The sequence below is a fragment of the Anomalospiza imberbis genome, chromosome 10 (genome assembly GCF_031753505.1).
Source record: "Anomalospiza imberbis isolate Cuckoo-Finch-1a 21T00152 chromosome 10, ASM3175350v1, whole genome shotgun sequence".
Lineage (NCBI taxonomy): Eukaryota > Metazoa > Chordata > Aves > Passeriformes > Viduidae > Anomalospiza > Anomalospiza imberbis.
Window position 1 is genome coordinate 11,351,765 of NC_089690.1, and position 16,890 is coordinate 11,368,654.

The 16,890-nt window shown below is 44.3% G+C and overlaps 1 protein-coding gene across 2 annotated transcripts in view; it reads left to right on the top strand.

The window, feature by feature from the left end:
* OSTN (osteocrin) overlaps positions 1–16,890 on the top strand; it is an 81,768-nt gene that overhangs the window by 13,140 nt on the left and 51,738 nt on the right. The window contains exon 1 of one of the 2 annotated variants that reach the window (XM_068200678.1): positions 5,819–6,000. The exons of the other annotated variant lie outside the window; for it this stretch is intronic. Within the exon in view, the coding sequence (XP_068056779.1) occupies positions 5,986–6,000 (15 nt within the window). The 5' untranslated portion in view covers positions 5,819–5,985. Of the gene's footprint in view, positions 1–5,818; positions 6,001–16,890 lie in introns of those variants that run through there. 2 annotated transcript variants of the gene reach the window in all.

A 16,890-nucleotide genomic window follows, 5' to 3' on the forward strand; every position in this document is an offset into this window, starting at 1 on the left:
AGACAGATTGTAGAGCTAAATGGTCCATTGGTGCTGTCAAATCTACATTTTCCCAAAGATTATTTGATTATCTCTTACCCTGTCTCCTCAAAATGAGGGCAGATTACACAGCTGTGTGGTGTTGTGTTGCTTAAACTGTCCAATGTGTACTATTTCTTATCCTAAAGATGGCAATAGCTGGAGGGTTAATGTTATCTGGGGTTATGCCAGTGATGAGTTAAAAAAGATGGTTGAAAAGAAAGTGTTCCAGCCTAGGCAATTGTTTGCTGTCTTATTGTTGTCTTGAATGCTGAAAAAGCTTAGAGCATCAAAATTCTTATTAAGTGACATTTTTAAAATTAAATTAAAAATTTAATTATATTTCCTGCTTCTTTTGGTCTAACCAAAAGACCTCCTCCACGCTGCCCCAGGCTGTGTCCATTGGTGCCACCTGGCTCTTGGTTTCCTGTCATGTTGCTCCCTGCCTGGTGTCAGAGTCTGTACTTGGGGTGCAAAGGCTTTGTCCTGTGCTGTTCTTATGGCCTGAAGCTTACCTCATGTTTTTTTCCCTTAAAAAAAAAAATGCTTTCCTTGCCTGAACCTTTCAATTCCTGCTAATTCTGTCTTTAGTGTTGACATAATGAATAATTTTATAAAGCTGTGTGGCAGATGGTTTGCATGAAACATAAGCAAATAACTTACTCTCATTTGCTTACAATGGTAGGGGAAGCAATGTTTGTCTAGCTATACTCTGGTGTGCCTGCACTTTTTCTCTGAGCAGAGTTTATGTTTTTAACATGCATGTATGGACACAGAAGCCTACACCCAATCTGCTTTATCACACCCTTGTGTGCACTCCTGTTGTGTGCCCTGAGTCCAGATAGATTTCATACACACAGCCTGACCGTCTGATCGTTGCTATTATGCTTCAGAGTATGTTTTCAGAAATAATTTCCTGCCACATTCCTGACTGTATTTGTAGGCTGAGTTTATCCTGTTCCCTGCTGCTCCATGATCTGCCCCTAGGTTACTAACAACCCCAACAGACAGCCTGGCTCATGCGACCTGCTGCTTAGACACAGATTAACTCCCCACCAGCCATATGGGCTACCAACTTCACAAATTCCTCTCCTTTTGCTTTCTGCTCTCAGAAAAGTTAATGGACAGTTTGCTGGTAAAGAAAACATAAAACAAAACCCCAAACCTGTGACATAATCACCTGGGTGTAACACAACTGGCCCCTCCATCTGCCTTTACACTGAGATCTGTGCATACAAAGCAGAATCTGGTGCTGTGCACGATGCAGGTTCATCCTGGTGACTTTCCCTTATGGCACAGGTGCTTGCTTACAATACAATGGAATTAGACATAGGCACTATGTGTATATTGCATGCACATAACCATAAATAATTGTATGTTCTTAAAAAGATCCCATTGTTTTGCTGGGTTTTAGTTAGTAGTGGCTCTTATGGTTATTTCTTAAATGTTTTTAGACTGGCAGACCACATTTCAAGGTGATTTCTCCACTGACTTTGCAAGATATGTGTTTGGGGAGGAATGCATGAAGGGCCAGGAACACAGAGATTTTTCAGAAAGCCGAACCCTTCAATGCCAAGTGCTGACTTGAGGATGGCCTTTCTAAACATTATTTCCTGCCTGGCTTGTAGATGAAGGGTGTGAGGATGCTCAGGAGTTACTGGGCTGCATCTTGGAAGTGCTCAAAGCCAGCATTAGCAATTGTCAGTGGTGTGCTCTGCCCCAGCCCTGTGCCTATGGCTCCTGTCCAGGCTGTCCTGACTGGCTCTGCTTGGGCTTCTTGCCACTTGGGACAGACAAGGACATCCAAAAGAGATGGTAGCATTTTAGTCTGCACTCTGGAAAACATGCTGCCCATCTGAGATGCAAGTGGAACTGCCTTAAGCCACCTCAGGCAATCACTAGTCATGAAATACCCTTCTGTCACTGAGGCTCTCTTGTATTTAAGACTTGGGTTACAGGCATGCTGCATCCAGTCACTTGTGAATTACATTTTATATCAGTAGTTTGTACCATACCTTTATCTGCAGTGTGTGTGTTCATGTACAGGTAACCTGATCCCTATAAATATGTCAGATTATCATCTTTATAGCTGTTGCTTGGATATTTGGTTTCTGCTAGAAGTTGGATCCTTAATTTAAACAGAGAGTTAAGACTTGCTTTGCATCTTAGATTGCAAGCATTAGCTTATGCAATCTTTATATTTCTTTGCTAAAGGAATAAATGGTTATGGAAAGAGGAGGACTTCAGGTAGCCCAATGAACAATATGATTGGTGAAACTGCTGTCACAGTTCCAGTGGTGCTGTGTTTACAAATGTGTAGTTTCCTAAATGCTTCTGGAGGGGCTCATTCTTTGAATATTTGGCAAAAAAGGAATTTAAAACTTTAAGAATAATCAAATGAAAAATAAAATATAATATAAACTTTAAAATGGAAATAGATTTTCTTCAGTATTCTGCGACTTAAATAGGAAATATGATTATTTTTAGTCTCTTTGACTTTTCCACGTGTATCACCCTAGAAATTCAAAGATAACTTATTGTACCTGATCCAACACTTTACAGGCTCATCCCTCCTCAAAAATAAAAGTTTCACTAATGATTTTTGGTTTCTCCAAATGTTTCTGTCTTTGGAAAGAAGGAAAAAACAAGCCTTCTCAAATTAAAAAGGACCTAAGTATGACCTCTCCAGTGACAGAATGCAAATTGGGATAGAATGAAAACAAAGAAAGACACTCAAGTAAAGGTAGTTATTATTTTCCAAATGATTGAGAAGGGTTAATAAAAAAGACTTGTATTATTTGGAGGCAGGTGTCATGTGTGAGAAATAATGAACAAAAGTTGGTAGTTCCACATTAGATGGCACATTTGACTTGTCTGATGCTTTGGTTCCTGCCTCGAGCCATAGTTATTACTTCAGAAACAAGTAACATAAAATTGAAGCCAGAATTTATAAGTGATTTTTGCCATGTGCTGATTATTCTGAAGGAGTATATGCAATTTTATATGCTGTGTTTTGTAAATGGAATTGCCTTTAATTTATCTATACAATCAGAGGCAAGTCTTTCTCCTGGTTTTGTTCAAGTTGGTAACAGAGAAATGAGATAAAAGGGATGAGCTGCTTTCCATGTAGATTCATTGATTGATTCTGCTGAAAGTGTTAGCTGAAGACAGGTGGAGGTATCCCTTGTTACTGGGATGCTGGGGAGCTAAATATCTGGGAAAACCCATCCTCACTTGCAGGTTCTGTGACCACAATATGTCATTCTTTGCAGCTGGGTGTATTTTACTGTGTGACTGACCACAAGGATCCTGGCTTTTCTCTCCCAAGCTTAATGGTGAAAATCCTCACTTTCATCTCAAAACTAGATTAAAGATTTGTGGTGTTATTTGAAATGGCTGGGACTGTCCTTTGACCTGCCTATTTTGAGCCAAATGGATCTCACCCCCTTGGATCTGCATTGCTGTTCTGGCTGTCTGAGGATGCAGGGCAGAGGCAGGCCTGAGGCAAGGCAGGTTGCAAAAGAGAGGTTACAAGAGTCTGTCTTTGGGATTTCTGGATTTTTATTTAATTCTAAGGTTTGAAATACCCCTTCAGCAATGAGGGAAGTCCAAGGTGCTAACCCATAGTGTGGCTCTGCAGCCAGAGCAGAGCACCTGGGGCTGGCCAAGAGCAGTAACTCCTTTGGTTATTCCCAACACGGGCAGTGCGTGAGGAGAAGGGGGTGGTTGCTGTTTGCTGTGCTCTGCAGGGTTTGTGTGCACCCTTCGCTGACTGATGGCAGGGTCAGAGGAGTAGACACCATGTACAGTTATAAGGTCCTTGCCTCTCTGGTAATACCCATTCAGCTTGAGTCCTCTGTCCCATCCCTGTGTAATGAAAATTTCTCAGCAGGATGGTGATTTGTGCTGTGGCCCCAGGTTCTTGGGGGGAGGGGCAAAGGGGGAGGAAGAGATTTCTATATCAGCAAATACCTTGGAGGTGGATGCAGGATATTTAGGGAGCACGTGCAAGCCGCCATGTGAGCAACAGGGAACCAAAGTCTTAATGAAAGCCTTTGACAGGAGAGTAGGTCTGGCTGCCGTGGTGGCTGGCGCTGAGCTCTGGTACAGACGCCAGCCAGGCCCTGCTGACATAATCCTCTTAGGGAAAGAAAGAGTGGAAACCGTTTCCATTTGCTCCGTGTTCTGTTGGGATGCAGTGTTTGCTGTGTCCAAGTCTTCTACATTTCTCCCTGTCCTCTGTCTCTGAGGCACGGCAGGACATCTCAGGAAGGGAGAAGCGCTACAAGTCGTACCCCTCCTCAAATGGACCTTGATGGATTTGGGATGGAGAGCTATGAATAGGTCTGCCTCCCATAAATCACTTTGGGCATGGACTGGCATTCCTTACAGCCTGCACTGCTGCCTCTGTACACCTCTGCTTTATTCCTGCTGTCTTTCTTCTCCAATGCTAAATCACATTGTTTTTCTCTTGATGTGGTTGCCTCCTTAAAGATCTCATATAGAGTCACTCTGCTTCCCACAAGCTATCTTCTAAAATGTTGATTATTGTTTTCTACCTCTTGAGACTAAACAGATGCTGAGATCAATATTCCAGGATACTTAGTTTCTGGTACCAAAATTCCAAATCCAACCACCCGTTTTTTATTGTAGGGAAGAAAGCTCTGATCTAGGTCTGAATTTTGCTAATCACAATCTGAAACAAATCTTCACTTCTTTTTAGAAGGAATTACAAAACCAGATTTGCCACCACATCTGGAGAGCCTGAGCAGAGCTTCTCTCTAACCACTATGAAACAGGCCTGAAGTGATGTTTGGTGCCTCAAAACTCTCTCGAAGGAAAGTGTAATACCCCAAACCCATGGGTAAGGGTTTGCAATCCTCCATCTAAAAGGACAGATCTCTGCATGTTCAGAGAAAGAATCAAACCTTTACACCCTGTTCTTGCTTCTATTAATGATTTTTATTTTGATCTTTTAAATGCTTTTCCCAGTCTTTGACATTTTGTAGCATTAAATTAAGAGGATTTTACACACCTAACATCTGTGGTCCACTGTCCTCTTGCCATTCTGGGAGAAGCTGGTCTTAGTCATGTGGGTTTTGGTCTTTGTACTGGCCAGGTCAAGGTAGAGGAGCAGCATGTTTATTTCAGTATTAAGCTGTCAGCAGTTTATACCAATATATTGTAAGGGAAAAGAGGTTCCTGAACATTATTAAGTCTTTAGTTTGGGATTAGGAGGTTTTAAGACAGATTTAATTAAACAGAGCAGGGACACCTTTATGAACCTGAAGTTGGGGTTAATTCGCTCCCCTAGTGCTCTATTTCTTGATTACACAGAGATGAAACAAATTCCATGTCCTACCTGGGGAGCCCTGGATAGGAATATGAAGTTTCATCTCCAGACAGTTCAGTGCCCTGTCAGCGAGGCCATGATTAATAACCATGTTTGGGGACTCTTAGTGCTGGAAAGAAAGGAACTGGAGCCACGTCTGACCGTGAGCCAGTGCCACACTGGGAGCTTTCATGGGGATCGTGGTGCTGGCTCAATGGACCTGATAAAAGAGGCCCTTCAGGGCTGCAGCAAAATGGGGGAAGAGGAAAGTGGGATCCAGAAGTTGTCAGGAGGTCATGATTAATGGAACCAGAGATAGACAAATGTAAATAAGCACCTTTGTGCTTGGCATTTCTTGGACTGTGATGAGCTCCTTTTCAGTGAAGCGGTGTAACGGGTCAGATGTAATTGGAGCTTACCCCAACTGCCACCACCACGGTAACCAAGCACAAACAAATCCTTTTCAGAGCTGTCTTGAGTTTCTGATGGCTTTCCCTAGATGCTTCCCACTTTTGCTAATTTCTGGCCCCCATGTCTCAGTGTTAAAGTGGCACAAGATTTGCAGAGGAGAACACTGTGACAGTCTGTGTTAGACCTGCAGAGCTTTTCATCTTTAAACCTCTGTTCATACAGACATGGACCTGACATTGGTGAGTTTCATGCTAGATGCATAATAAAAAAATTAGGCATGAGTGTATTTTGTTAGGAAAAATGAATGAATGAGCTATTTGGGGATATCGCAATGAATTTTGTTTTGTAGAATCAAGTGTTTGCAGAGCTTGAAACCCAAAAGGGACCACCTTGCCTCTGACACCATATAGCTCTGTCAGTTCTCTTGGTTCTCTCTACACTGGGGTTTTGTATGTGGTTAAAACATCCTCTCCCCAAAGGCACCTGCCCTGATTTTGAAGTACTAGAGGACAATGTCACTGTGTGAGGGACAGTGCTGTTGTGTGGGAAACAGTTCCAGTGTTTAACTGCTGGTGTTATTTGAAGTCTTCCCCTTCTTTCCATTATGAGTAGTGGCTTTCAACTATTGAATGAAAGATCCTGTATGTACCTGGAACTGGAAACATGCTCACGTGTGGCTGTTGGTCTCATGCTACTCTACACTTTTGCTGGACTGAACAGACAAAAAAGATGTTTCTCAATCCAAATACACTACAAGTGTTGGACAAGAGGAGGGAAAAGCTGGTTCCCTGTTCTGTAGTTCTATTCCTCTATCTGAAATGTACAGCTGCCGGCTCTCTTTAATTAAAAAAATAGCTTCAAATCCTTAAATTTTTTGTGTGAACTGAAAACAGATAAGCCTGCAAACCATGTCCCTGTGTTCTTTGCAGTTACTTTCTCATTTCTTATTCCAAGCATCTGTATCAATTTGATGGGAGTTCCTGCTGTAGGCAATCGCAGCTGAACACTGAGTCAAGGATAGAAATGAAGTCCAGATTTTTAAAATGTTATTTCAGAAGTCCTGTACAGTTAATGCACTAAAAGCCTAATAGTCTTTAATTTTTTTTTTCTTTAGTCAGGCCACTTTATACACACAGCATTTGGGGAAGATTTCAAGTCAGGAAACAGTCAGGATTTGGCTGTGTCTAGTATTCTGAATGCATCTTGGTGCAGACTTGATTTTCTCATTGGTTCTTTTAAAATGGTTTTGTACTGTTCCTGGAATGCCAAACAACGATGTTGTAGCACTGTTGACATGCAGACCTGGACTCTGGCCCTGCAGACAGTTAAGGAAGGGCAATAATGCCACCTTATGTCCTGATTTGTCACTGCCGAGCCAAGTGCTTGTTTCAAGTCAAACACGTTCTGAGCAAAGAATGCTGTGTGCTGAGGCACCCCTGCTTTCTGGAGTTATTGCCACCAGGCAGAAAGAATCTGAGAGGAATCTGAAATGACTGGTGTTTTGGTAGAGAGTTGACTCCTATTTCACATGACTTTGGGAGCATGAAAGTGTGGGGAAAATAAAGACAATTTAGCCCCAAAGTGCTAACATCAAAACCTGTGAACATAATGCTGCAAGCTTTCAAACCTATACATGTTTACATAAAATGCTTCCTGAGTTTTTAATTTGCACTACTAATTTAAAAGATTTTGATGATAAATAACACTAAAAGTGGAGGAACTGCATTAAAAATAGACATTTACAGGCAGTAGGTGTCTATTTGCTTTTGTCTGTTTCATGTTTTCTACAAAAATTTAAATTTCTTTGAAAATATAATTATCTGGAACTTAGCAGGAATGTATTTTATAAAACTCGTTCCAGTAGCAAATTGAGTATCAATATGGCCAGATTCAAAATTAACATTTAATAAGGGTCTCTGATTATTGGTTTGTAGTCCCAGACATTTGGAGGGGGGAAAGTGTGATTTAAGAATTAAGGAATACAGTGTTTTCACTGAGTTTCTAGTTGAGAATGATGTGGAGGGCAATCTGCTGGAAAACCATTACTATTTTTCTCACAGAAGGGAACATGGGTCCTGCCGAGTGGGTGTTGCTGAAGTCATTGGCACGTACTGAAATGAGCAGAAGTTGAATATGATGCTCACAGAAAATAGGTGGGCAGATAAAGCTCCTTCAGGTATAAGGCAAGACTATTCTTTCCAATAAAATATTTTTGCCCTTTGGTACAAATGTTTTGTCCATGTTATTCATTTTCTGTTGGGAAGTTGTTATGCTGTTCCAAACACAGGCCCACTCAGGGAGTAAACAGGTTTAGAACATAATGCAGTAAGCCAGTAGAAGTACAAAGAGCCTAATGCTTAAGGGTGCCAGAAGGCCATAGCTACAATTTTGCATGTATGGGGCTTCCAGAGAGTATGAATTTGATAAAGTTCTGTATACGTGTTGACAGCAGGCATGTGATCATACTGGATCATGGCAGAGAAACTTCTGCAAGGGTTGGTGATCTTCAGAAAGAAAAGATGTTTCCTGAAAGGCAACAAGTTGTCTCACAAGGTGTGTGCTTGCTTACCTGCTGCATGTGTTGACACACATTTAGGAATTTGCCACAGTAGATCTCATTAAAAATACAGCTTTAGTGGTCAAGTGAATGTTGTGGTATTGGTCAGCTGAATGCCTCTAATGATTCTCTGGAATTGAGAATTTATACAGGACCCTTATATCAGCAGAACTTCAGAGCAACCCAAGCTGTACTTCCAGTTACAGGTGCCCGCTCTACTTTCCCTCTTCCTGTTTTCTGGGGCCTGCATGCCCGATATCCCACTGCCCATATGGTCCTTTCCTGCAGAAATGGGCATGCAATGAGTATTTAATTTCTCTCAGTTGAAGGAAAAACCCCCAAAAAGCAACCACAACCCAGGTTTTGATCTTCCTGTTACTACAGCATGGATTTGTTTTTCTTCATACACAGATCGCATGGTAGGGGGTTGCCGTTGTCTAAGCAACTTCTTTGGGATGGAATCCTTTAGAAAGAAAGGAAAAGAATCCACTTACTCTCCTGCTTTTGTAATCTCATTCCAAGGTTTTGGCATGATCTCCCTGTGTATCGGTTGTGCAGATTAGAGAACATTTTACTCTGTCTTTGCTATCTTTATGTCCTTACCGGTTTCTTTGTAGGTAACACCTCCTCCTTGGATCAAGTTCATTTCATTTGCTTTCCTCCTGAACCCTTATCTTCTTGGTTAAATAGAGTGCTGAAATAGTTGGCAGACTTTGAGCATCTTTAATTATCATTAGCAAATTGTTGAGAACACAGCAGACAATTGACAGTCTGGTCTTCAGAGTGCCATTAAAAGAGATTAGAAAAGACTGTTTGTGTGCGTTGTACAAATTTGTTTGTTTTCCAGCACTGAGAGTATAATGAAAATGTCCCAGCCAGACTTAGCTGTTGCCGTAGCACCAGTCAAAGCCCGGGACATACGACTGAGGCATCGTTGTTCTGGGTTACCCAGGACCTCTGGGTTACTGAACCTGGCCCTTCTGAGCATCAGGCTTGCAGGGCAAAATGAAATCCCAGTGCAGACTGACTGCCTTGCCCCTCCTCAGCTTGCTGGGGAACGTTTGTCTACGTGGCACTTGCAAGTGGATTATGATGCCACTTGTATATAATGACATCACTTGATTACATGAATTGGTACTGTAAAGGGTGAATATCTCAAGTAGATAAATGTATTATGTCCAGAAAATATCAGTAAACATGCTTTAGTTAAGAAAAAACAGAAAACAGAAAAAAAAATACAGTCTATAACATTCTTAAGGGATGTTTGAGTTGGAGGTAATGAGTGCTCAGCCTGTTCTCTGATGTGCAGGAGGTTAGGACTGTTTAAGTGTTTATTCTGTGTAACATAAAAATGAATTCTCATTTTACATGTACAAGAACTCCTCTAAACTTTTGTTGTCACTAATGCCTTATGCTTGAGGAGTTTCCCAGATTAAACCTCCCCAGCACCAGAGTGTCTAGAGAGAATGTGGTGAAACAAGGGTCAGAAGGATGAGGCTCTGCTGCTGGCCATAGGTCTCCTGGCTCAGTCTAAATTACTATAGAAAGCTTTCTTGGTTATGTGTGTCCAACAGGAGAGATGCTGGAAACAGCCTTCACACTTTGCAGAAATTCATCTGGCTTTCCCCTTTGTGTTACCAATGTGTTTCTCACAATGAATTTATCACTTCATTTCTGCAGTCACACATGAGTTTGAAATATTGAAGTGGAGCTTAACAAAATGTCTTCGATTTCTCACTTTCATCAAAATTCTGAGTGGTTCTATTTCAAATCTGTGATACTTTTTCTCAGGTTTCCTTGGAAATATGCAGACCTCTAGGAAACACTTACAAATGTGCCAACTTCAAGCTTCTCAAGAAATCTGGTGGGTTTGATATGATTTCTCACACTGTTTTGCTGACAGATTCACAGTTATCATGGTTGTGTGGATATCACTGTTCAAGCTCTGCACAGGTGGATATTGTAGTGTAAGGTGGAATTAGAGGGTGTCTGGAGAGGGTTTCCAGCTGCTGTGGTGGAATATGCTCTAGGATCTCTGATGCTGAGTTTTGCTCAGCTGAGCTGCCCAGTATGTGTTACCACGGCTCATCCTATGAGACAGCTTGGATATGCAGGAGAGATGGTTCGGATTTCCCCACCTGTGAAGTGTTAAACACTGTTTTTAACAGAGAAGAGCTGAGAATTTTGCAGGCCCTGCAAACCACCAAGTGATCATGTACATCACTGCCTGATTTTTCAAATAACTCCTGAAAGACTTTCCATGTTAGAGACTGGAGTCTCCTTGCCGAAAACTGTTGTAGGGGCTAAAGTCAGACTTGTGTTCAAGGGAAGACTGGAAAAATTCAGAAAGGAGAAATCCAGCCAGGTTTACCAACCATTGAAAATGCCCCTCTGACTTGAGAAGTTCCTTGGCCAAAAATAGTTGGAGAGTGGAGGAATTTAAGGGAGAATTATCATACATCTGTGTGCTCTGTCTAGCTACTAAGGCCATTGCTGAGGCTGCTTACTTAGGGAGGTGTTCACTCTGATCCAATGCAGCAAACACTGTTTCTGTATAAAACTTCTTTTTTTAACATAATTTTCTCCTAGCCTTACATTCCAGTCTTAGTGAGTACTGAATTCTCAGATAATTTGGGTAGAATTATGTCCATCCAGAGCTGATAGATGGAACCCTTTGAAGCTGCAGACCACTGGGCATAGAAGGGAATCTAGATTTCTTGCAAAGATCTCACTTCCCTAAAAAGTACTGTACTGCTGCAGGAAAAAAAAGTTTATACTTGGTGTCCCATGAATTTTCCCCCTTTCCTGTGTAGCTGCTATGCTTTGGGCTCCAAGGGAAGTCTCTGTGTGAATCCTACAGAAAAAGTTGATGAAGTTGCTGTCTGTAGCTCTGTGTGGTAGAAGGGCAGCAGGTAACAAATGCTGAGCATCCCTTTTATTCACTTTGCCAGCCTAATATTAGTTATTCCACTGTTAAACCAGATTTGAGTAGGATGTGTGAGTAGCTATTGCAGTGACAGAGGTGAGTGCACGTTTCCCCTTTGTTGACCTGCTGTGCAGGCAGGGACTCCAGCTGAAGATCTGAGCAGCTGCTGGTCTGTGTGTGCTTGCTGTCTCCTGGGAAACCACACTGAGAGATGGTAGAGTGGCTTGATGAGACAATAACAACACAGGTTAAAATATTCTAAATTTTTGGTCATGTCATGGTTGACTTAGGCAGAGAAACTATAACTGTCAAAGTAAGCTTCAGAGATGGGAAGACAGGTCTATAGCCCCGTTGCTGCAGCAAGGTTTTTGCCCACATCCTGGTGGAGCAGTGTCTGTTTTCACATGGCACTGCACATGATGCAGTTCTTTGGTTCTTCCTCCTTTTGACCCCCTAATCAATTTTTTCCACTTTCATTTGGGAAGAAACAAAAGGTTTGGTGGGGAGAGAGAAGCAATTTCCTTTTAATTGCTTGTTTGTCCTTGTCTGTTCTCCCATCTTTTCAGATTTCTCAGAGCAGGGTTGGGAGTGTTTTGTCTCTCTTATTTTCTCTGGTACTGATGGAGAAGAATGACATTTTCTGCTTGGATAGAAACCAATCACTTCCCCAGACCCCCTTGAAAAACCTTAATTTGCTCAACTAGTCAGTATTCCATCTTCGTTAAAAAGTCCCAGACTGGAATTTGGATTTAATCCTTTGACTCACATTTTTCCTTCTCTCCTTTGCCTTCCACATTCCCACTACTTTCCAAACTACTTTCCTCACCACATTTTTTGATTGCTATGCACTCAAGTTACCCTTAGCTCAGGAGGGAAAAAGACAGAAAATACTCCCAAAACAAAAGCAAATAAAAAAGCCCCTCACCAAAGTAAATAAATAAGTAGACAGAAAACAGGCTGCTAGTTCATTTTCTTCTTGCTTTCCCTTAAGGCATGAGGTAATGCCAAACTATTCAGTGTGTGATGCAACTGCCTGATGGACATTCAGCAAATCCCAGCAGTGGCAAAAACAGTTTACCCAAGTGCAAGTTGGCAGTGAGACCAAGTTCTCCAACAAGAGACTATTTAAAGCCACAATGTGATGCATTTTTAACATTTTTATCCAGCACAGGATTTAATTGCTCACTGACAAACCACCTACACATTTGTGCCTGGGTGTTTGTGACTGGAATTGTTTGGTATCTGTGGATTGTTTCAGGGCTGTTCAGGCATCAGCTGCAAGACTGATGCAGGAATGAGAATTCGTTCCCTTAGCACTTGCTGCCTGAGATGGATCAGGAATGGTTTTATGCTCTGGTCATGTCTTGCCTCTTCAGTTTTTCTGCAGTTATTTCTTCCCAGCAAACTTCACCCTTCTGCCAGCTTGCACACAAAGGGTGGGGGTGGATGGCATAGGAAGGTGTCCTTGGCTGTGTTAGCTGCGCCTAGAAATGAGAACCTCTCGCATGGAGAGGTTAAGTGTGTTGCTGATGGATGTGGAGGTATCTGTGGCATGGAATGAGGAATAGCCACAGCTCCCGACTCAGAGCCACCAGGATGCCTTGGCTGTGTAGATGAGCTTTGCATCAGGGGCTCAGCTGGCCTGGCAGAGCTCTACAGCTCCCTTCAGGCTGTGCCCCTATGGATATGCTGCTAACACAGTCACTGTAGGCATTTGACCACAGCTCCTCTATATGTGTACACCTTGAATATGTATTCCAAGCCTTGAAGCATTGTCACTTTACACCAGAAATGTGTTACATACACTCCCCATCAATGGCAAACTGTGATCCTCAATCATTTGTGCATTTCTGTCTTTAATGCTCATGTGGTTCTTGAGGTTGATTTAACCTTACCAATTAAAACCCACTAATGCCTAAAAATGTGTTGCATCAAAGTCAACTCATTGTCACGTGGGATCACAGGATTCACAAACTCTGCTGAGTTGTGCCCTTGTCTGCTGAATGTTTTGACATCTTTGGACAGAAGTAGCTTTGTGTTAGTCAGTGAAGGGTGCTGGAGTTGCACACACAGCCCAGCAGCTTTATTTCATTAGAGCCATCCAGGCAGTTGAAACCTAGCAGTATCTTTTCAGAGATGTCAGCAGTGAGCTGGTATTTTCTGAAACTAAAGCTCCAGAGCAGGCCATTTGTTTACCCATGTGGGTTGTGGGAATCACTGTGTTTTCTGAAGTCTCCCACTTGCTGAGAGGCAGCAGCAATGGTTGTCCTCCTTTGTGAAGCATTCAAAGGCTGCTGATCCTGGGCTCCCTGCAGGCAGGCACTGCCAGCTCCTAGGAGGTTGCTGCAGGTACTGATCATCTGAATACGCGGGAGACAGGAGAAGAACCCAAGTAATTCCAGAAATTCCCACTCTTAGTAGCCTCCCTTCCATCACAGCACAACTTTGGGTATGCTGTGCTTAAGTATTAATTAACAAATGAGCCAATGTAGAAGCAGTTAAATGATCAGTTTGGTTGGATTGTTGAATCCCTTGGACCTCCTAGGCTTTCTTTTTTTTTTTTTTTTTTACCTTTTTTTTTTTTTACCTTTTAAATCAAGGCAATGTGTTAAATGTGGTAACTGTGTTGACATTGCACAATATAGAACCACCACCTCCTGAGCTGGATCCTTTTGCTGCCTTTGCATAGGAAGTCACTGCAGAAACACTTTGCTGGGACATTGCACTTGGTGCCATCTCATTGCATGGCAGGAGTCCAGGCCAGCACCCAGGAGTGAGTCAATGTATGAGATTAGTTTAATCCTTTCTCAGAATCCTGTGATGGGGAGGGGAAGGACAATGACCCAGTGCCAGAGTTTATTTTGTCCAGAGGTTCAGCTTGAATACGGAGGAGAAGGTGGTGGTGGTGAGGAAAGGAGAGGGAAAAAACCTTCCTGGAGTTCATTTGGTCTGGAGAGGTGCCAAGCCTGGGGGGGTGACTCACGAATGGGGAGTAAAGAAAAGGAGGGAAAGAAGAGTGGAATGATGATTAGAAATCACAAACGAAAGAATCTTGAGGAGGGGGGTGAAGGAAAAAAAACAACAAAAAACTTCTCTGCTTCTCTGAATATGTGTAGGGAGGAAAAAAAATTCCTTGCCTTTTCTAAGAGTCCTATTCATTAGTAAATGCACTTACCCTGCTGCCAAGGGAAGAGGAGCACTCTGAACAACCTCCCTGGGAGGCACCTACTGGCTCAGCCTTGGTGAGAGAAAAATACTGTGTCTGCTGAAGTTTCTCCTGTGTTCATGTTTCTTACAGGGTTCTTTGGGCTCTTATCTCCTACTCCAACCTCACATCACCATGCATACATCTCTAGGCACCCCAGAGATCACTAAGGACAGCCCTTGCAATCTGCTTTGCAGTGTGGAATCACAGGGGATTCTCTCCACTGCCTCACCTCTGTGTATTTCTGCCAGTGTGGAGCTATTCCACAGACCCCTTATGTGAAATCACCAAAACGAGCCATCCAAATGTAGGTGGGACTTCCCATCCTGGATGTCTGGGTCATTTGAATAACCCACCTGTGGTGTGTACCTGTCAGACTCGGCTCACTAGCCCAGTGGGACCAGGGACAGGCTGGGCTGGGTGCTCCATGGCTCCGCCTGATAGCAGATCATCTGAGCTCTTCCTTTCTAAAGTCAGGTGCTGTCTTTTGCTTCAAGGCACTCCCATCCTCTCCTTTATGCTGTGACACACACACACCCCTCAGACACCTCTGCCTGTCTCCTCCCCCCAGCCACTCAGCGGGAAGGTCTCGGCATCAGTATTCAGCTCCCATCTGCCTCTCGTCCTAACTCTTGCCTTCCTGGTTAGGATTTCAGCAGGAAAGCTGGCCCTTGCCGGCCTCCAGCGGCAGCTCTGAGCCCGAGTTTGTGTTTCTCAGGCAGCGAGACCGCACAGCCGTCGTACGGAGCAGCAGCTGCTCTTTGCTTCCCGCGGCGGCGTGCAAGGGGCTGCGGGCAGCCTGTCTGTGCAGCCGGGCCATGACTTCAGTGCTGCCGCGGCGTGGCGCCAGTGCCGGCGTGCCGCTCGGGGCTGCGCCGTGTCCGTCTGTCCGTGCGCACACGGCCCGTCTGCGGGGCTGCGCCGTGTCCGTCTGTCCGTGCGCGCACGGCCCGTCTGCGGGGCTGCGCCGTGTCCGTCTGTCCGTGCACGCACGGCCCGTCTGCGGGGGCTGCGCCGTGTCCGTTTGTCCGTGCGCACGCGGCCCGTCTGCGGGGGCTGCGCTGTGTCCGTCTGTCCGTGCGCACACGGCCCATCTACGCGGGCTGTGCCGTGTCCGTCTGTCCGTGCGCACACGGCCCATATACGCGGGCTGTGCCCTGTCCGTCTGTCCGTGCGCACACGGCCCGTCTACGCGGGCTGTGCCGTGTCCGTCTGTCCGTGCGCACACGGCCCATCTACGCGGGCTGTGCCGTGTCCGTCTGTCCGTGCGCACACGGCCCATCTACGCGGGCTGTGCCCTGTCCGTCTGTCCGTGCGCACACGGCCCATCTACGCGGGCTGTGCCCTGTCTGTCTGTCCGTGCGCACACGGCCCATCTACGCGGGCTGTGCCCTGTCCGTCTGTCCGTGCGCACACGGCCCATCTACGCGGGCTGTGCCCTGTCTGTCTGTCCGTGCGCACACAGCCCCATCTCGCGGCACGCGCGGAGCGGAGCGCGGCCGCGCCTCCCCAGGGCATTCCCGGGAGCCAGGGGCTTTCCGGGGACAGCGTTTTGTCTTACGTGGCCTCAGGAGGGAATGATGCAGGCTGGCAGTCCTGGGAAAAGAGCAGCTCTGGGAGGAGGGAGTCTTTTTCATGGTGTCTGAACCCTCCCCTGGCTTTATCCTGTTTGCCCCAGTAAGACACACACCATTTTCTTTGAAAACATTTTGTGAGTAAAGGTAGAAATTAATAGAAAATATACTATCTAGGAAGACTACTGGATAAAGGTAAAATACATCCTAGCCCCTGGTCTGGAACAGCAGGGGAGTGCAGATCTCTGTATGTGTAATGTGTGTGTGATTATTTTATCTCCTTTAAACCAGGTGTGACATTTAGACTGGAATTCAAATCCGGATCTGAATTTCCTCACAGATCTGGTTTCTTTTGTTCTGGGACCCCATTTTAATTTGTGGACAGCTAGAGAAGCAGAAGCACATGTTTCCTGGAAGCAGCCCGTGTGATGCTGGATCATTAGGTATCAACAGAAATGACTGAAATGCCACATGTGAGTGCTGAGCAGGTACAGTAACAGTTGTGGAAAACCGATACTTTTTTATGAGTGCTACAAAGAATATTTGTTTAATCTTGTAGGGCAGAATAAGTGTATTTGAAAACTGGAAGTGTAATTGATGTAGTCCCTGTGGTTCTCACCTCAGTGTGCCATCAGTCAGGCATACTGCAAGCATTAATTTTTGCCTGTTCTTTTAAATTACTGATGACTATTTTCTAGCTTATCACCTGGGCTCTCTGAGGGTGTCAGAGCTGTAGGATAAGGTTTAGTGGGAGAGCTGTCTGATGGAAGAGAGAAGACTCCCCTGTTTTTCCCAGCCCCTGCCAATCGCCCTTGCTGCTTTCCTTCTGGAGCCCACTCTTCACTGGCAGCAGGGTCCCATGTATTT